The sequence below is a fragment of the Felis catus genome, chromosome F2, assembly GCF_018350175.1.
Source record: "Felis catus isolate Fca126 chromosome F2, F.catus_Fca126_mat1.0, whole genome shotgun sequence".
In the NCBI taxonomy this organism is placed as follows: domain Eukaryota; kingdom Metazoa; phylum Chordata; class Mammalia; order Carnivora; family Felidae; genus Felis; species Felis catus.
This window is the reverse complement of record NC_058385.1, coordinates 34,095,916-34,117,177: the sequence shown is the minus strand read 5'-3', so window position 1 is coordinate 34,117,177 and position 21,262 is coordinate 34,095,916. Positions and strand designations below refer to the sequence as shown.

The 21,262-nt window shown below is 36.2% G+C and overlaps 1 protein-coding gene and 1 pseudogene across 6 annotated transcripts in view; one reads left to right on the top strand and one right to left on the bottom strand.

Annotated features, from left to right (window-relative positions):
• Positions 1 to 21,262, bottom strand: part of WWP1 (WW domain containing E3 ubiquitin protein ligase 1) — a 135,420-nt gene that overhangs the window by 99,582 nt on the left and 14,576 nt on the right. For 2 of the 6 annotated variants that reach the window (XM_011291318.3, XM_011291319.3), the window contains exon 2: positions 12,265 to 12,360. In XM_011291318.3, coding sequence (XP_011289620.1) covers positions 12,265 to 12,340 — 76 coding nt within the window. In that variant the 5' untranslated portion in view covers positions 12,341 to 12,360. Of the gene's footprint in view, positions 1 to 2,638; positions 2,730 to 6,966; positions 7,032 to 10,634; positions 10,738 to 12,264; positions 12,361 to 21,262 lie in introns of those variants that run through there. The other 4 variants (XM_011291322.4, XM_019822849.3, XM_045049903.1 and 1 more) reach the window with 4 other exon arrangements.
• LOC101098115 lies at positions 6,537 to 8,168 on the top strand (annotated as a pseudogene).

Sequence of the window (21,262 nt, the reverse complement as noted above, 5' to 3'; positions counted from 1 at the left end):
CTCACTCATAATGAGAGAAATGATATTTACAATGACACCAAGATACTACTATTTTTTTAAATAAATAAACATTAAAAAATAAAATTATTTTGAGAGAGAGAGTGAGCCTGAGTGGGGGAGCAGCAGAGATAATCCCAAGCAGGCCTGTGCTCTCAGCACAGAGCCTGATACAGGGTTTGAACTCACAAACTATGAGATCATGACCTGATCCAAAACCACGAGTCGGACACTTAACCAACTGAGCCACCCAGGCGCTCCCAAGATACTACTTCTTCCCTAACTGTCAACAACCCAGAGCTTGATAACATCTTTTGATGAAGCTATGGGGAAATAGGCACTCTCTTAGATATCCGGGAACACAAAATGGTACAGACCGTATGGAGAGGAATTTGCCAATAAATGGCAATATTACATGTGTCTACTCCCTGACTCAGCAATTTCATTCTAGGATTCTATCCTAAAGACACATGAGCAAAAACAAGAAATGACATTCGCATAAATCTTTATTGTAGCACTATTTGTAATAGCAAAAGAATGGAATCCTGATGTCCATCAACAGGAGACTAGTTGAATTAGCTTTGGTAGGTCTATTCAACAGAGTACATACTATGCAACAACAGAAAGGTATATATCCTGCTATGGAGCAAGCTCCAAGATAATACTGTAAAATGAAGAAAAGTGCCTAAGAAGTGGGGGTTGGGAGGAGAGATATGAACACATATACTATACATATCTGCTTAAATTTTCAAAAAGAAGCAGGGGCGCCTGGGTGGCGCAGTCGGCTGAGCGTCGGGCTTCAGCTCAGGTCATGATCTCACGGTTTAGGAGTTCGAGCCCCACATCGGGCTCTGTGCTGACAGCTCAGAGCCTGGAACCTTTCAGATTCTGTGTCTCCCTCTCTCTCGCTCCTCCTCTGCTCGTGCTCTCTCTCTTTCTCTCTCTCTCAAAAATAAACATTAAAAAAAATTAAAAAAACAAAAAGAAGCAATGGAAAAGCAAACTAAAACTAATAAAAATGTATGTGTACATTTTTAGGTAAGGAGAGAAGGGGGAGGAGTGGCATGGAGTAACCAGACCTCTCCAAATATACCTTGATTTAACAGTTTTAACTCCAGAACTATATAAATGTTTTACATGCAATAAACAAAAATAAAAATAACTGAAAGCAATAAGCCCAACTGATTATCAACTTGGTGATATAACCAAATGGGAAACTATTTTAAGTTACTTTGAAACATGGTATTCTGACTATACACCCTAAGGAGAGAAACTCACAAAGAAATCATAAACTGGGTCTATTGTTTTTAGTAATTTTAATGTTGCCAATCTATATGTGTGCATTAGGATAAAACAGACATAATTATGTTAATGTCATCTGGAATTAAGATTTTTGGGTTAAGAGAAAGAGAGATAGAAATATAAAGTCAAACAAAGTAAAAATACCATTTTTCTCCTTTTAGTGGAAAATGGTATGTAGAGACTACAGCCATTTTGAATTTGAAATATCAGCATGAACTCAGGATTTGGTTTTTGCTTTCTAAGACATAAACATTTCCTAGCCCTGGTCACTGAAAACCCTAGGAACAACTGACCTCATGCATAAGTACCATAGGAATTACAGTATCTTCTTACAGTATCTTCTCAATCCCACCTCTCCTGAGGCAAATACTGGTTCTGATATTCTAAGCACAGAGCTGCATACACACATCTCTCCTTTTTTATATCCATATGGTTGTATACTATGCACACTACTCCACATCTTTCACTTATTATTTTAGAACTTGGTTCCTTTGGGTACATGTATTTATTTCATTTCATTGTCTAACTAGAATTCCACTGCCAATCTTGCTATTATAAACTCTCTTCCCTCCCTCTCCCTCTCCCCAATATATATTTTACCTCCAGGAATTTTTTATCTTGCAGTTATTTATATTGTTGATATATAATGAATGAATTCACCTGCTAACCAAGACTCTCTAATCTTCTGCAAATGCTGTTCCCTCTCCCTCTAATGCTCTTTGCTTCCAATCTAATTTGAGATGAATTTTGACTCCTCCTGCAAGAGTTAAAGTGTTATGCTCTAAGTCCTTCTCTTACCCTATTCTCCTGTGTCTGCAGGCCATCTCCGATCCCAAGCAGAGTAAAGACACGTTCCTTTAAGTTCTCACTGCATCTAGTTAATAATCACTCTGTATGATAATTGTCCATATAAAACAAACCTGTCTTAATACTACACAGTAAATTCCTGGAGAACTAGGGCCTTATGTTTTCTTATATGTAATTCCAATTAAATTCTGGCCAATGACTGGATGGCTAAATAAATGAAAAACAGCCTTCAGCATCCTTTCTACTCTAGTAACAATTTAAGAACCATTTCAATGATGTTTTTTCTAATACCCAAATTTTCCCACTACCAAAGAGGATATATCTTCCTTGCATCCAGCACAGGGTCAATAAATATTTACTGAATAAATAAAATACTTTAGAAGGTCTCTACCTTTAAGGCCTATTGCAACAAACATACCACAGTATGAAACTAAAAGAAAAGACACTTATGGAATAAGTTTGCTGAATTGCATATTAAAAAGGAAGGTTCAGCAGGGAATTGCTATTTTAAGTTATTATGAAAATAACTTACCAGTTACCTGTAACTGTGACCTCCCACTGTGGTTATTACTAGTATCAGAACGTGGTGAAGCAGTGGCCATGTCCCAATATTCAGCTTAAACCTATTAAAAAGTGTATTCAGGTGTTAGACAAGGGAGTGTAATTTTCAATATGATTACAACAGTTTAAATCAATTAGGAAACTATACCTAATATTTTCAACTCATCAAATGACATATTCACAGTTGTCTTCCATTTAAAATGAAAACTTAGTACTATAAGCATTAAAGAAGAATATGGCCAATAAACCAAATTTAGGTCAATTTGGACAAAATAAATGATGATACTAAGAATCCAGGGTTAGTCTATAAAAAAATAAACATACAAATAGTTTTTATTATATAAGATATACTTCATTTATTTACTTGCTTACTTATCTGAACCACCTAAGTAAATTGGCACTTCACCTTTTAATACTTCAATGTGTATTTCCTAATACAAAGCTCTTAAATAACAAAAGAACAACGACCAAATTCAGGGATTTAACCAGTACATTACTATTCTCTATTATACAGTCCATATTCTATAATTTCAACTGTCACAAACAAGGCATTATCATATTTTTTCACTATAGGACCTAGTTCAGATTTATATATTGCATTTGTTATCCTGTCTCCAGTAAATCTTACATTTCTTTATATAGTTAATTTTTTCCATGTTCTACTTCATTCCTTCACCTCAGTTTTTACTTTTTAAGTAAAATACAAAGCTGAGCTACTTCACCTTTTTTCTACATGGCAAATATTTTAAGACTAAATTTCTATCCACCTTTAACCCACTAAAGGAAGGATAAAATGGAACATTCTAGTCAAGATGAAGAGGAATTAATGAACATAATGTTTATCTTGTTTTTCCCTGTTTGTAGTCTTTTTTATGCTCCATTTAGATCATTCCCCCAAATTCAGGAATCTAATACTCTCAAAATCATCAGACTCTCTCTTCACTTATTTATAGTTGCATATATTATGTGTCTGTATATATGTGTGTATGTGTATAAAAAGATAAACAGTTGGGGCACCTGGGTGGCTCAGTCAGTTGGGCGTCTGACTTCGACTCAGGTCATGATTTTGCAGTCTGTGAGTTCAAGCCCCATGTTGCGCTCTGTGCTGACAGTTCAGAGCCTGGAGCCTGCTTCAGATTCTGTCTCTATCTCTGTCTGCCCCTCCCCTACTGTCACTGTGTGTGTGTCTCTCTCAAAAAATAAAATAAAAACATTAAAAAAAATTAAAAAAAAAAAGATAAACAGTTGCTTACTATTTGATTAATTAACTTTGGTTAACATTTATTCACAGATTCTGCAACCTCATCTAGGCCAATGCTGTTATTCTGCAGGTGAGAAAACCAACTCAAGGATTACATCACCTGCAGGTACGTCAGGTGTCATATTCATAGAAGAAAATCAATGGGAATAGAAACTTTCAATAATCCATGGACAATGAAGAAAATCAATGGTGAAGGTTTGAAACTGAAGGCTTTTAATTTTAAGTAGCTGGTATACTAAATATTTTGAAAGGTCCTCCTGCTTCAGTGTAAAAGATCCTGGATAAATTAAAACCAGTATAGTTTTCAAACACTGTTATATTTTCAAGAAGTATAAAAAATTATCAAGCTTGCTCCCACCCCATATAATAGCAAAAAAACAAACAAAACAAAAACCATAAAAACAACAAAAAAAAAACCTTTTAACTAAGCTGAAATATAACAGCGAGTAGTAAGCAAAAAATACATTTTTTTTAACTAGAATATTGTCCTGGATGTGCATGCTGATAGCAGCACTGGGATTAAGAGATAAAGCACTAGGTCTGTTGCAAGGTAAGGGAGCAGAGACTCCCACAAGAAGCAAGGACCCAAGTCTGCTATAACCTGTAACACAGCAGAAACATATACATATGCTCGCAGGAATGGACCCAATTTAAGCCACTGTGATTACCCAAGATAAAGAGCAACCAGTTATGAGCTTACGGTTTAAAAAAAAAAAAATCAAACTTATAAGAAAAACAAGTCACCATGAGTAGAAACAAAAAATAATACTCTCTGAGCCTACATGGACTTTACATATTATGATGATTAATAGTATAGATTAAGTATAAATTTTTAAAAATTTAGTTTTAACAATAAAAGATAAAACACGGTCAAGCAAAAAGACTTGGAAAAATAGCATTGCATATTTGAAAAAGAAACATGACACAATTTGCTTAAACTCTTTCTTTTAGAATGGTTTCAGATTTATACAGGTTGAGAAGATAATGGAGCTCTCATAAACCCCACACCCAGCTTCCATGTGGGGTATATAAAAACTCACATCAGTATGCCACATTCATCATAACTAATGAGACGATCTCAATAGATTATTATTAAATTCTATAGTTTATTCAGACCAGATAGAACTTAAGAATCAGTAAATTTGAATATAAATCTGCAAAAGTCATTAACAAGTAAGTACTGAAATAAACAGATGGAAAATACCAAAGAAAGGCTAAAAGACATGAAAGTAATTTGACATATATTTCTATTCATATTCCAGAAAATGAAGGAGAGAAAGTGACTTAATTTCCTAGAAACAATGAAAGACATTTATCCACAATTCTAAGAAATACAGCATGCATATATGTACATATATGTATATGCATATGCGTATGCGTATGCATATGCATATGTATATGTATATGTATATGTATATGTATATATATATGTAAAAGAGGTGGGATAAAAATAAAGACATTCACATGTGGCCACACAGTAGTGAAACTGCAGGACACCAACAAAGGACCATGTTAAATAAAAGCAGCCAGAGAGAAGACATTACAAAGGAAGAGAATAATGTGACAGAATTCTTAACAACAATGAAAGCATAGAAGGTACAACAAGCATATCTACAAAGAACTGAGACAAAAATTATTCAACCACTAAAACTCTCTTTGGAGAATATGGAAGACATTAAGACATTGCCAGAAAAACCAAAAGAGAGTTTATCAACAGTAGACCTTTCCCTTAAGAAAATCTAAAGAACATGTTTCATATACGAATAAAATTACCACAGAAGGATGCTCTAAGAGGCAAGGGAAAGATGGGCAAAGAAATTGGTAACCATACAAGTAAATCTAAATAAATATTGTCTGAGTAAAATAACAACAACATTTTATTATAGGAGCTAATTATGTAAATCCCTTGCAGAGGGATTATAATCTGGTTTAATTTTAGACTGTACTGCACTCTCAGCAGAATTTCAAGGGTAATCATAAAATTAAAATGACAGTATAATTTCCAAGCTAGTAGAGTAGAAAAGAATTTAAAAAACCCAAGAATTCAACTAATCCATAAAAAGTCTAGACAGATTTTTAAAAGCATAAATAACCAGAACTATCAGAAAGCACAAAGAGAATCCAAATACAGAAATAATCACAACAAATATATATGGATAATTTCAAAAAAGACACTTACCAAGTAAAGATACTGACAGAATTTTTAAAAATATGGAAAATAACATATGAGACAAATATAAACAAAAAGAAAGGTGGGATTAGTTATAAAAGCAGACAAACAGCGGGGCGCCTGGGTGGCGCAGTCGGTTAAGCATCCGACTTCAGCCAGGTCACGATCTCGCGGTCCGTGAGTTCGAGCCCCGCGTCGGGCTCTGGGCTGATGGCTCAGAGCCTGGAGCCTGTTTCCGATTCTGTGTCTCCCTCTCTCTCTGCCCCTCCCCCGTTCATGCTCTGTCTCTTTCTGTCCCAAAAATAAATAAATGTTGAAAAAAAAAAATTAAAAAAAAAAAAAAAAGCAAACAGCATTATTAAGGAGAACAAAGAAAATGACAAGAGGTTCAATTCAGTAAATAGACATAAAATTTTTAATTTGCATGTTTAAAAGAAAATGCTCCCCAACATAGCAGCCTCAGCAAAAAAGAAGGGGAAGACCATTTCCCCAACAGACTTTCTGGCTGAGGATGATAGCACTGGTGGGGGAAGCATCCCTGTCTCCAAACCAGTAAGTGGGACTGATCTGGAAGATGTATCAACCACTTGATACAGTAATGATAACAGCATGTATAAGGCACCTCCAACTAATCACTGCATCCTGACCACTGCTCTACAGGCTGCCTGGCAACCCATTATTGACCAGAGCCATTTTCCCAAATTGCTACTCTATACCACTTTTCTAGGAAACACAACTGGGGATGTGACAGAAGTCTCCATTAAGGAATTCTTTAGAGGATTAACTATCAGTGCAGTGCATTTACCATGTGAACCCAGCAACTCAAAGAGATTGAAAGGTTTTGACTATGTGGAGTTTGAGAACTTGCCTTCTTTGCTCAATGCCCTCAATGAAGAGTTTCTGGTTAACAAAATTCCAATGGATACTCCTGATCAAGCTCAAGTTAAAGACAAGGATGGTTTTTCTTCTGGCTGAGGAAGAAATCAGGATTCTCAGAAAACATCCAAACACACAGCTTGGATGACTACCTAGAAGAGGTGATGACAGCTGTGAAGACAAATATCATGATCATTATGGAGGCCAGGATTGCTAAAATGACCAACACAGCAGAGACTATGATTGAAGCTATGGCTCCAGGATAAACGGCAGCAGAAGTGAATGTGGTAGTGGCTACTAAGGGATGATGACTACACAGGGAGTGGGACCACCATGAAGACCAATATGATAGACATGATGGTCAGTGAGGAGCTCCAAAGACAATTATTCGGGATGATTAGAGACATGATGACAGAGGTCTCTCCCAAAGAACCAAACTGAATCTAAAGCTGCAGAGTATTCCTAAGGAAGAGGACTCCTTGGCTGGCACCTCCCAGTTTAGTGGAGCAGCTTCTATGTTTGGAGCAGCAAAGCCTATTGACCCAGCTATAACAGAATAATAAGAAGTAAAAAAGCAGCTACAGAAGGAACAGGAGACAATGCAGCATCAGTTAGATGAACCCAAACTAGAATGACAGCCCTAGGAGAGACACTCAAACTGGCAAGGCAAAGAAACTCCAGAACAAGAATGGTCAAGGACAGGAAGTGAGTCATCTCAAACTGGGACTTCAGCTGCATCTGTCAGAAGTCAGAGCAGGATGCATGAAGGAAAGAAAGTGAGATGTCTGGAAAATAAAATAGTAAGGCAGAAGACTGCCACTCTCCAACTTCTAATCCACCCAAACCTGATTAGCTGCTGAAGGTAATGCTGTCCCCTCCATTAAAAGAGGAAGCTTGGTGAAGTGCTAATCCTTGTGATTTCAGAGCTCAAACAGAGCAGCAATCTCCTACAAGGCATGGGGGGAAAGTAGCTCCAGCTCTATCATCTCAGGAAGGATGAACCTGGGAAGATGAAAATAAACTAGATGGGGTGAGTGTCCAAAAAGGTAGAAGTGGGAACTCCAGCATGGCCCAAAATATTTATCCAGACAAGACAAAATAAAATTCACCATCTCTTGGCAAGGGAAAAAAAAGCCTCAAAGGATTTTTAGAAGTACAATATGAAACTGACATATTGGCATTGTCATGGGTGATTTCAACACACTCCAATTTTTCATAGGTCAAAAATAAAAATAAAAACAAAATGAATAAGCAGAACTTAAACAGAATCATATACCAAACAATTAGAAAATAAACATTCTTGGGGCACCTGGGTGGCTCAGTTAGGCGTCAAACTCAATTTTGGCTCAGGTCATGATCTCAAGGTGGCAAGATCAAGCCCCGCCCAGGTTTCATATTGGGCGCAGAGTCTGCTTAAGGTTCTCTCTCCCTCTCTCTCCCCCTCTGTGCTCACTCTTGAGAGAGAGAGAGAGAGAGAGAGAGAGAGAGAGAGAGAGAGAGAGAGAGAGAAAGAAAGAAAGAAAGAAAGAAAGAAAGAAAGAAAGAAAGAAAGAAGAAACATTTCTCAAGCATATATGAGTATGAGGCATACAGAAAACTAATACATATACTGGAAGATAATGAAAATCTCACTGAATTTCAAAGAATATATATCAATCATATTGTTCCCAGGCTTTGATCATATACAATTAAGTTAAAAAATCAATAATGGAAGAAAAATTTTAAAAAACACAAATAGAGAAAAAAAACTTCTAAATATTTCATAGGTTAGAAGAAGTCATGCTGAAAAATTAAAAAAAAAACAACAAGAACTGGAAGATAACAAACATACTATATAAAAATTTGTGGGATACAAGAAAAGTCAACTTAGAGGCAGATCTATAGCCTTAAAAACTTATACTAGGGAAAGAAAAATGGTTGAAAATTAATAATAGGTCAATCTGTTAAGTTAGAAAGAAATTAACAGCAAAAAACCCCAAAAAAGTATGGAATAATAAAGAACAGAAACTGATGAAATAGAAAAAAGGTGACAGAAAGAATCAACAGAGTCAGAGTTCTTAGAAAACACTAAAACAGGGGCCCCTGGGTGGCTCAGTCAGTTGAGTGTCCGACCCCGCCTCAGGTCATAATCTTGAGAGCACTGTGTCTGGCTCTGTGCTGACAGCTCAGAGCCTGGAGCCTGCCTCAGATTCTGTGTCTCCCTCTTTCTCTGCCCCTCCCCTGTTTGTGCTCTGTCTCTCTTTGTCTCTTTCAAAAATAAATAAACATTAAAAAAATTATTTTAATAAAAGAACACTAAAACAAACAAACGCCTGCCAAGACTGATAGAAGGTAAATAAAACAAGATAAACAAGATAAAATAAATGAAATGAAATGGGAGCCCCAAAATAGACCAAGGTATGTAAGGACATCCTCATGTAACAGACATAACAATGCAGATCTGTGGAAAAGAAGGACTACTAAATAATACTGAAATTACCTATATGGAAAAATTAAATTGGATCCTCACTTTACATCATATACAAAATCAATTCAAGATGGACTAGTGATATACATACGAAAGGAAAACTTTAAAATTTTTAGAAGAAATTAGAGCAGAAAACTGTTTTGTGCCCTCCCAGAACAGAAGGATTTCTTAAAATTACTAACCAAAAAAACAAAGTGTAAATATTTTTACTATGTAGAAACCAAGAACTTCTGTTTATCATAAAATATTATAAACAAACTAAAAGACTATCTATAAATTGTAAGATATTTATAAAACATAAAGCTGATTAAAGATTAAACTTCTATAAAAAATAAGATAAAACAACACAAGTAGTCAAATGGGCAAAAAGCCTGAACAGGAATTTTATAGAATAAGGAAACTTGTAAGGTCAATTTGTATATGAAAAGATGCAGAATCTTATTATTCATCAGAGAAACTCAAGACCACACGAAATGTTATTTTTAAACTCACTAGAATGATAAAAACTAGAAATGTTGACAGTACCAAATAATGGCAAAAAAAAAAAAAAAAGTAAAGCAATGGTGGCTCTTATACACTGCTGCTAGGTGTTTCATTTTTTTTTCAAATGTTTGTTTATTTTTGAGAGAGAGAAAGAGCGTGAGCATGACAGGGGTAGAGAGAGAAGGAGACACAGAATCCAAAGCAGGCTCCAGGCTCTGAGCTGTCAGCACAGAGCCTGATGTGGGGCTCGAACTTACGAGCCATGCGATCATGACCTGAGCAGAAGTAAAGGCTTAACCAACTGAGCCACTCAAGTACCCCACTGTGACTAGGTGTTTAAATTGGTAAAATCCTGCTGGTAGGTGTTAAAATTGGTACAATCACTGGAAAACAATTTGGCATTATCATATAAAGTTGAACATTTGCATATCCTTCAATGAACAATTCTAGATATATAATACGAAAATGTTTTACCTGTGTGCCAAGTGTAAACATACTTCAAAATAACAACAAAAAAACCTGATACTCAAATGTCCACTGGTAGAAAAATGGTTAAGTTAATTAGGCTAACTCAAATAATGGAACATTATACAGCAATAAGAATGAATGAACTACAGTTGCAGGCAACAACATTGAATGGGTCTTAGAAACGTTAATAGTGAATGAAAAAAAAAAATACAAATGGAGTTCTGAGCCTCACTCAGTCCCACCTTTAAGATTTAACACTCTCCACTGAGGTCATCTTCCTCTTACTCAGTCCCACGTCTAAGATTTAACATTCTAAACTGAGGTCATCAAGAAATACTTCCAACTCTTAAACACAAAGAAAAAAGAAATGAATTCTTTTGGCAGCTATCATGACTTCATCTTTTGCTATGCAATTCCTTTGAAAATGCCACACTTCCATGATTGAAAAAGAAATCCAAAAACATGGTGGCATTGTGGATTCTGAGTCTCAAATGCTTATACAATCAACAAACTGAATGAAGCCCATTAAAGAACTGCTAAGGTCCAAAGGCAATCAAATGACAAACTGTCACTCTTCCAAGGAGTACACTATGAATCTAACGGAAACATTTCTGCACAAACTAAAGAAACTAATATGTGAGAATACTTCTGCTATATTTCTGTCCTCTGGATAAGGCACTTCATTTTGTATATGGTGAGGCAATAAGCACAGCCCAAAAGTAAGTCTCCATGATTATTTAATTATAAATATGAATGTGCACACTGAAATTTTTCTATGTATTCTTTTATGATACTTGAATATTTTCTCTGGAACGTATAAAGATTTGTAAATTAGGTTTTCCTCTATACTAAAATGCCTTTTGTGCAAGGTTTACAAAGGCTATAAAAAGAACATTTATTATACTCAAAACAAAAAAAAAATACATTTGTGGTAATGCAACTAAGGAAAAGAAGAGATAAAAAAATTGGAATAAAAAAAATTCAGAACAGCAGTTACTTCAGGGATCGGAGAAAGACAGGACCATGCAGTTACAGACGTGCTCACAGGTAGCTCTTTAACTGTGTAGGTACTGACCTACTTCTTAAGTGGTTGGTTCCCAAATGTTTGTTTTTATTATTAACTTCCATATATTACATATAATCTGGCATGTTAAAATTACAGAACTTGTAAAAATTTAAAGAATGCATGGAAGGCAAGAAAGCAGGTAAAGTGTAGATCACTAATCCATCAAGTATGATGTCTACAGCCTGCGAGGGAAAAAAAAGGGAAAGGCATAGCTGTCACAGATGATGTGATTAGTCTTCCAAGAAAAAGACACTTCTTCCTCTGAACAATGGATGAGGGATCTAAGGAAAGGTGAAGATGTTAATTCATTTGGAAGCAGATTAAAAGAAAATTGAGGGACTTTATTAGTCAATTAGATAGAAAGGTAACTGCAGAGCAAAAAAGATAAACAGGCATAGGGTTTGTTATTTTGAGTACATGCTTCTGGTAATCAGTAACTGCAAAACATGACAGAAATGGTTCAAAAATGGTACCATTTTGCCTTAAAAGGAACACAGCAAATAAAATGATCAATTTCAACATACGATTAGTTCCCACACTTAACAACATAAAGTTGTATGACACTTAAAATACAATGCACTGCTATATATATTCTTTAATCCGGTATTACAATAACGTTGTATTAGTAGGTGGGGTACTAGTCTCATCTTAGGGATGAGGAAATTGTGCCTCAAAAGTGTTAAAAGTCTACAATCATATTTTGTTATGACAATATAGGTCTAGATCAGTATAAGTAACTGTCAATATGTGGAGTTAAGAGTGTTAAAATACAGTCTTACTCAAAAAAGAAGTTGCTAATCACTTACTATGTACCAGGAGCTGTGCTAGACACTGGGGATATAAAGATGAGTAAGACAGGATTCCTTCTTTCAAAGAGCTCATAGTCTAGTGAGGAGACAAACCTGTAAACAAATAAATACCTTTCAGTGTTACAGTTACTAAAATACATGCAAAATGTAAAGTAGAACATCTGGGCACACAAGAAAAAGTGGATAATCCAAACTATTAGAATCAGGAGACAGTTCACAGAGAAGGTATCTTTGAATGAACTGTGTCTTCCTTTGAATGAACTGTTTCTTGAAGTATAATTCTCCAAGAGAAAATTACAGAAATTATGGTGCATTCAGAGAACTATTAGAATGGCTGGAGAATGGAAGGTAGGGATAGTGTCAAGTGATAAGGTTAACAGGCAAACTGAATAATCTAAACTGCACAGGATCCTATGGAATAGTTTACACGGTATTCAAAATATACCAAGCGTAGTAGTTTAAAGTTTATCATAAAGGTAACTGATAAGACACCAAAGGGTTTCAATAACAAGAATCACATTTGAGGGGAATAACTCTGGCAGCAGCAGGGTTAGATCTAAAATATTGAGTTTATCTGAATCAGAGCACTGGGAGTGGTGGTGGGCGGGGTGGGGGGGGGGGACTCAGGCTATATATAAGATCTTAACCAGATGGTCATGGGATAGCTGAGGGTTACAAAGGATTCTGAACTACCAAAACTTCCCATTTCACTATCTGGGTGGATGAGGGTGCCATAACCAGGATAAGGATAAGAAGAACAAATTGTGGGAGACAATGCAGTACAAAGCTTAAGAGCCAATTCCACAGTCATACTATTTTGATTTCATTTCCAATTCTACCACTTAACATCTGTGTGGCCAGTTGTGGCAAAAGGCAAAAACAAAACTTTGAGTTTGTTAACAAATTTTTGAGCAAACTGGTTATTCATCCAAATGAATTTAGGTTACAACTTATACCCAGAGGATATGGCCAATTATATGGAAGCTGATTATGTCCAGCTCAATCCTTTAAAAAATTCATTATTATTCGACTGCAAAGAAGAGTCCAGAATGTAGATAACGAACTATGCTTCCAGTCCTCCAAGGTTATTGGTCTATCAAATCCTCACTTAGAAGATATATCTCAATTGCCTGCTTACTTCAAGATGCCATCCTTAAGTCAGAAGCAACTGACTTAGAAAGCAACTTTTAAGAAAAAAGAACAACAAATCTGATCCATTTTGCATGCTACACACAGCATCAAGGCTTGGAAAAGCCAGAAAAGTGTCACATATCTATCTACCTGAATCAATTAATAAATGCGCTTATGTACTACCTAGTCTGCAAAGTGGGCATGGCAAGAACACAAAAACTGTAGAAGACAAAGTTCCAGTGAATACTTAGCCTAGTTTTGAAGACAATATTAACACATAGTAAACACTTCAGTAACAAGATAGGATGGTACATAATCAGATGCCAGAGATGTTTCATCTAATGAATGTGGAACTTGGAAGGTTAGAAAGCCTGTATTCAGGCAAAGCTATTATATCAACTGCACAAAATCTAAAACTCACTGGAAGTGGCAAAGATATAGATGAAAAAAACAGCTTCCCTGCCCCTAAAATATCCAAGATTTAGCAACTCTAAAGCAGAAATAAGTATTTCATAAAAGCGTAAGCCACAAAATAGAAGATTTAATTTTAAATAATACAAGAATGTTACTTCTACATAAGGATCATTCATAAAAAGATATTATTGGTCATTTCAATGAATTTATAAAATGGGAGAGAGTAAATAAGAAGGTGACTCATACTGACTTTCCAGGACCATCCAGTGTTTAGTTCTGCTCCCTGGGAAACCTCTTGCTTCGGGACACACTGGGGTGGGTATTTGGTAACCTTAGTAAACAGTATAATGGTTCTGTGTAGGCAGCTTTTTTGATGTACCTCAAAGAGATTGTTCTTACAGAATCCTGTTACAATAAAGCACAATCCCATTAAATTTTATATTTCTGTATGACCTAAATAATTAGAAAGGAAAAATCAACTTTACAGGGACAACTCATCAGTGGGCTTCAATGCCACTGGGACTACATGTTGGGCAAAGGGTAGAGGAAGGAGTAAGAAAACTTTCTTGATACCCAGTGCCTTTTAGCCCTCAGAATTGTTTAGTTTCACTAAACTCCAAATAACTGCCCCTGTGGTCTCGTAAGGATCCAAAGGCATTTAAAGGCATTTCCAAGTTCCTATTCAGGCCCACAGTTCTTCCCCATACTACACCATCATCCCCACTCCTGTCTCAACATCTATGCCAACAACACCTTGGCCTTGTATCCCACAAGTCGATCTCATTCCACTGACCAGCAAGGCTGACCCCATAGCTGTACCACAGCATGCTCCCTCTACAATCTGTCCATTTAACAATCTGCCTCCAGTCCCTCCAGCTCCCCTTCTTCCCACCAGTGCCTAGTGGCAATATTATGATAGGGAAAAGACAGGATAAAATAGGCAGAGAGGGAAAGATGAGGACCTGACATCCCTGGGTGGGGAAAAACACATTTTTTGGAACAATGCTGGGAATGTCGGACTACAGCAAACCCCCTCAGGCGTAAGGTCCTTCTTAAGAATATAACAGACACCACCTACTCCCCCTCAGGTTTTCCTCAGAAATTTGACAAAAGACCTGACTAAAAATAAGTGGACCATAAAACCTATGACCAACAAGGAACGGTATGGCCATAGACCACCCCTCATACAATGCAATCGAGCCAATCAGGAATGGACAACCTAGCACCTAGAGTTATCCAGCCAATAAAGGTAAAACCTGAGAAGGAACAAAGGGGAAGGAAAGTGGGGGGGGGGGGGGGACATGGGGAGGCAACTAGAACCTTAGAGAGCTTTCCTTCTGATCTTATACTCTAATAAAATTTTGCCTGCTTCTCATTTTGTGTCCACCACCTCTTCATTCATCAAAGCAGTAAGACAATGAACTCGGCTATTGAGGTCAAAAAAAGATCCTGCAATAGTATCATCACTATTTTATGTTTTCATAGCACTTCACAGTTTCAAACTTTCACATACATTTCTATTTGGGATGGAAGCTGGCTGATTTTTTTTTTTTTAAGCTTATTTATTTATTTTGAGAGAGAGAGAGAGAATGCGCACACCACAGAGGGGCGGGGGGGGGGGGGTGGAGAAAATCCAAAGCAGGCTCCATGCTGTCAGCACAGAGCCCAACATAGGGCTCAAACTTATGAACCATGAGATCATGACCTGAGCCAAAAGCAGGAGTCCACACAAAGAGACAAAGAATCGCTTAACTAATTGAGCCACCCAGTTGCCCCATGAAAGCTAGCTGATTTCTTAATAAGTTTACTTGTCCACACAGACCTATCTATGTATCACTCACTAATCCTCTTTAATGCAAAACAACACACTCCTGATAATTTACAAGTGCCACTGAGTAAAAAAGAATTAACACTTTTAAACTGTGTCATTCCAGTGACTTTAAAAACACTTGGCAGTATCTGCCAAAGGACAGATAAAGATGGGCATCTACATGTACTTTTTAATTTCTGACTATAGTCTGGGGTTTATTTTAATCTAAAAATGACTATCTAATCACAGGCTCTAATAAACTCATCTTTCCTCCATCCTTCTGTACTTTCAATTTCAAAGTTCCTTTTAGTGCACTGTATTATGGAACTTTACAGGAGCACAAGAAGTTTTTTGTTGTTTTTTTTAATGAGAAAAATGTATTTATGTTCAAAATGTCAAAATTCCTCAATCAGTATCTCCAGCTCATTATTTGATATCTCCACTCAATTTCAGATTTTCAACCAGAGGAGGCAAATATGTTAATTTTCCCCAAATTTTTTGGTTCTGTTTTCATTTTTCCTCCCATTTTTACCTCTACTTTTCCACCAACACAAATCTAGTCCTCTTTTCTTGGCTTTATTCCCCCTAGATACATCTCACATCTCCCCTTTCATAAATTCATTCTCTCCCTATTTTATTATCTCATTTTCTGTGTACAGTGAATTTATATTCAACTGTACCTTTTAAGTGTTATTTCTCAATTACACAGAAAATCTGCTTTACAATAAACTTCTCAAAATGCTCTCATTAATATTTTCTGCTGCCACTTCAAGCTAATAAACAAAAACAAAATAAAAATCTTACATTGAAATGTACTATACACATAATTTTAATTTTCTAAGCACTAAACCTTGATCTATCTGTAGATTCTCTTATTGCCAAATTTAACCATTTCCAAACTATGTGAATTCCTTGCTCTCAAAATTACTCTGTGACCAATCTAAAGTCATGGTTATATAGTTAATACAAACTTCTTTCCCTTCTTCAGATCAACAAACATTCATAGTTAACAATGTGAATGTTATGAGGTAGTCAGAAGCCTTGCTGAATTTAACCTATGTCTCCTCATATTATCATGGCACACACCCTTACTAACAGCTGCCCGTTAATTTCCTGCAATTTACTTCCTCATTGCTCTTCACATAAAATTCACTCTATTTACAGAAATTCAGGTCCAATAGCTAGTTAAACTATTTGACTCAATTGTCTTTCTCATTCTAATTAAGTTCCTTCTGGATTCTGGTTAATTCAAATTCCATCCTTGCCTTCAAATCAGCCTTGTATATCACAGGTAGCAAGCCTCCAGTCAAAGCACAACCATGATCACACTAACTTAATCTGAGAAATAATTACAAGATAGTTACCTACCTATCCAAGGCAAAACTAACCACCCATCCTTTCAAACAAAATGTGTTTCATATAAAGTTCCAGCCAGCAAAATGTACAGGGTCTTCTTGTCTATATGGAATGCAAATTCCTTCCAAAAAAGGTAATAAATTATTAAAAAGAGAATTTAAACAGTAAACTAGAGGTTAAATTAGCAGTAGCTATGACACACCACAGCAAAGCCCAGTCCAGAGGATCAAATATCAAAGATATTTCTATCCTGAGCTGATAAAAGTACCATTTTGCTCTTTTCAAAGTCACAGGTTAACAAATTTTTTAAAAAGTACCTTTACTACAAACTTAATATAAAACTCTAAATAACTAGTAATGTTTGAAGTTACAAGAAACACAAATCCAGTCCTGTCAACAACTAAACTGTCACTTATAGAAGGCTTTCAGTGTGCCTGGTGGTCCAATTATTTCTAATAAGGTGAAGAAGGGGTACATAGGGGGAGACTGAAAATAAGAAACTATCATTTACCAAGTCTAGTTTGAATTTGGATTTGAATTTCTACTCCCACATTTACTAAGAGGCAGTGAAACAGTGGTTAAGAGTGTAAATTCTGCAACCAGACTGCCTAGATTCAAATCTTAGCTCCACTTGACTACTATGTTCAACTTTTGGCAAGCTCCTTTACCTCATAATGCCTCAGTTTTTACGTCTATAAAATGAAGAAGGTAACAATACCTACCTTGAGTTAACGAGTTAACATTGACAAAGCACTAAGAAAAATACCCAGCACACAATAAATGCTTAATAAATAAACTGACAAGACCCTGGACAAGTAATTTAACCTAAGTAGCAAATGGCCTAGGTGAGATCCATGTAAGTATTTTGTGAATTACAAAGTGCTGTATAAATGCCAAATTATTAAAAATATAACATATGAGAGGGAGGACTGGGTGGCTCAGTTAAACGTCCAACTCTTGGTTTTGGCTCAGGTCATGATCTCAACAGTTCATGAGCTGGAGCAGCCCCACATCAGACTCTGTGCTGACAGTACAGAGCCTGCTTGGGATTCTCTCCCTCCTCATCTCTCTCTGCCCCTCTCCCACTCGCTCTGTCTCTCAAAAATAAACTTTAAAAAAGCAATATTAAATATGAGAAACAGTAAAAAAAAAAAAAAGACATTTACAGAAAAATATATATAGTTCTACTATATTTACTGCAATTTATCAGTTAATTTTTCTGAACACTGAGATTACCCTTTTCAAACTTAATACTATAGCCTTTTGAGACCCTTACCCCACCTACTTTAAATAACTTCTGACAGAGATTCTTATAAAATTATACTACATGCAATCCTGTCCAAGTTCTGTCTTTAAAAATGAAGTATACCCTCCTACTTTCCAAAGTGATTAAGTGCTTAACACCACTTTCACTTCCTAGGATAGGGCTTCCCCCCACTTTGCATTCATAACCAACTCTCCTTTAGCATGAGCATGGGGCTCATGTTTTATTAAAACAAACAAAAAGCAAACCAGATGAAACAAGTGCAATAAGAAGAAAAAAAAAAGAATGGCAATAAAAAAGGAAGGAAAAAAAAACCCTGTCTTCTCAAAAGAATAGCCACCCTTCCTTCTCACCTCCTACTCACTTCTCTACCCTTGCAATTTGGTTGCTGCCTCAGCAGTCTACTGAAATATCTCCCCTCATCTTCCATGTCCAAACTGTGGCTACCTCTACCTATTCCTTCCAGGACCTCTCTGTATCATCAGATAATGGTTCATTCAATAAACACTGACTGGGCCTCCATGTTCTCCCCACAAAATCCTGACCTAAGCCTCTCATTTAATATTTCCAGCATAAGAAAAGCAACTTACCATGGGGCAAAAAGGAGCTATCTATCAATAAATGTTAGGCATTTCTTTTAACAATTTTTGTGAATTAAGTCATTCAGCATATATATATATATATATATATATATATATACACACACACACATATATGTGTATGTGTGTGTGTGTGTGTGTGTGTGTGTGTATATATATATGCTGAATTAAGTCATTCAGCATATATATATATACACACACACACACACATATATATATACACCAGATGTGTCTTCAGGTAATGTGTTAAACAGTAGTGTGTTAAATCATCTAAGATAAGCTCTTTGCCCTCAATGAGTTTATAATTTAGCAGTGGAAACAGACACAGAAATCAGCAGCTTTAAGCTCATTGCAGAGTATTACAGAAGTACAAAAGAGGAGCACCTAAATTAGATTTGGTGAGAAGAGGTGTCAGGAAAAGCTTCTAAGAGATGGTTAACAGTAAGATAGGTAAAACGAGAAAACTGTATACTGCACAATATGAATGTCAGCAGGCACTTAGCAAGAATAATTTTAACAGAGTGGTAGGACCAGAAGCTAATGGCTTAAGAAACCATTGTTTAGATGTTTGTGAAGGAAAAGACATATACAGGCTTAAAAGGGTGTATTCATAGGTTTGTTTTTGAAGATGGAAGAGACTTGAATATATTTTCAGACAGGAAGAAGCTGAAGTCATAGAAGAAATGATGAGTACTAGACAAGATCTCTGAGAAGACAGGGCTAGTTGAGATTTAACACAGAGGTATAGACATAGCTCACACTGAGGACAGACAGAGAAAAGAACAGGTGAGAAGGCCAACCCATTTCCTCAATGAAGTAGGCACTTCTTGAGACACTGGGAATACAAGGCATTCTCTGTTTGAAAAGGGATGCAGCTAGGTAAGGAATTTAAGACAAACAGAGCAGAGACTTAGGCCCAGGGGAGCAGTAGCACCAATCCCCACAGACATGTGAATTTTTTTCCAACTCGTTTTTAACAGTTCATGCTTAGAAGCGATGACACTGATTGTTAGAGTCGTTTAGAGTTTAGGTTCCAAAAGAGAAAAGGGCATATACTCTAGCTACTATCAAACTACTTCTGGTTATTCAAATGTATCATGTATATACATACTCTTGCCACCTTTATTTATTAAAATTCAGCTAGAGAAAACAAGATAATTGGTAGTCTCAAGAAAAGCTCTTTACCCAAACCTAATGACAAATATTTTTCTTTTTTAAAAATTTTTAATGCTGATTTATTTTTGAGAGAGAGAGAGAGAACACAAGTAGGGGAGGGGCAGAGAGAGGGAGGCACAGAATCAGAAGCAGGCTCCAGGCTCTGAGCCTGACTTGGGGCTCGAACTCACGAACCGTGAGATCATGACCTTAGCTGAAATCAGATGCTCAATCGCCTGAGCCACCCAGGTACCCCTAATGACAAGTATTTCTAATTCACTACTAGTCTCCCGTACCCTGGCTGCATGTCAGAATCATCTGGGGGACTGACTATGCACACTGGGGGCTCAAGGTAATTCTCACAGAAACATTTGGGTACTCTCAAACCCTCATCTACTTAATTTCTAACCATTCTTCATGATTTGGTTCAAGTGTCATACCTCCAATTTTGGACTAGTTAGCTGCTTTGTGTTTCATAGCACTGGAACCATGTTTATTTCTTTATCTCCCCTATTACACAGTAAATTTTTTTGTTACAACTTATCTTTATAATTCCAGCCTGTGGCCTAGTGCTCAGCCCTTACCGAACACTCAATAAATTCATGTTAAATAAAAATTCACAATTAATAAAACATTAACCCTGTAGAATCAGCTAGTGTGGGTAGGTTAAAAAAAAAAAGAAGTACTCATATAGCACAGAACTAAAACTTTAAAATATTATAAAGAAAGTCCTATAAGATCCTATAAACCTCTATATCCTCTCCCATCTTTGCCCTGGTAATCCATGTCTGCCTTACCAATGTGATTTCATTGCCACAGTCCACAATAACAGCTCAATACAAAAATACCCAATACAAAAGTAAAACAGGTTAACTAAAATGCTCATTTGATTTATTAAATACTCCAACATCCAAAAGTATATAAATTTTAATGAAAGTTCATTAAACTTGAAAACTTCAAGCCCGAACTATTCAAAATAATTCACAAGTTATATGCTAATCCCCAAATTACACATCGATTGGACTCTAAAAGTCTGGGAGAAAGATAGCTGCTTAGAACACAGCACAAATTTTCCCACAGAAATGTTATAAATGGTGGTAAGATACCAAAACCAAGCCACAAAAGCCTACTGGACCCATAACAGCTGAACCACTTGCACTATATAAGGAAACTTATTGTTCCACACAGATGTTTCTGAGCTTCCACAAATACTTATTTGTGTGTATACTCACTGTTCCTGCAAAAATCAAAGCAAAATTCCAAAAT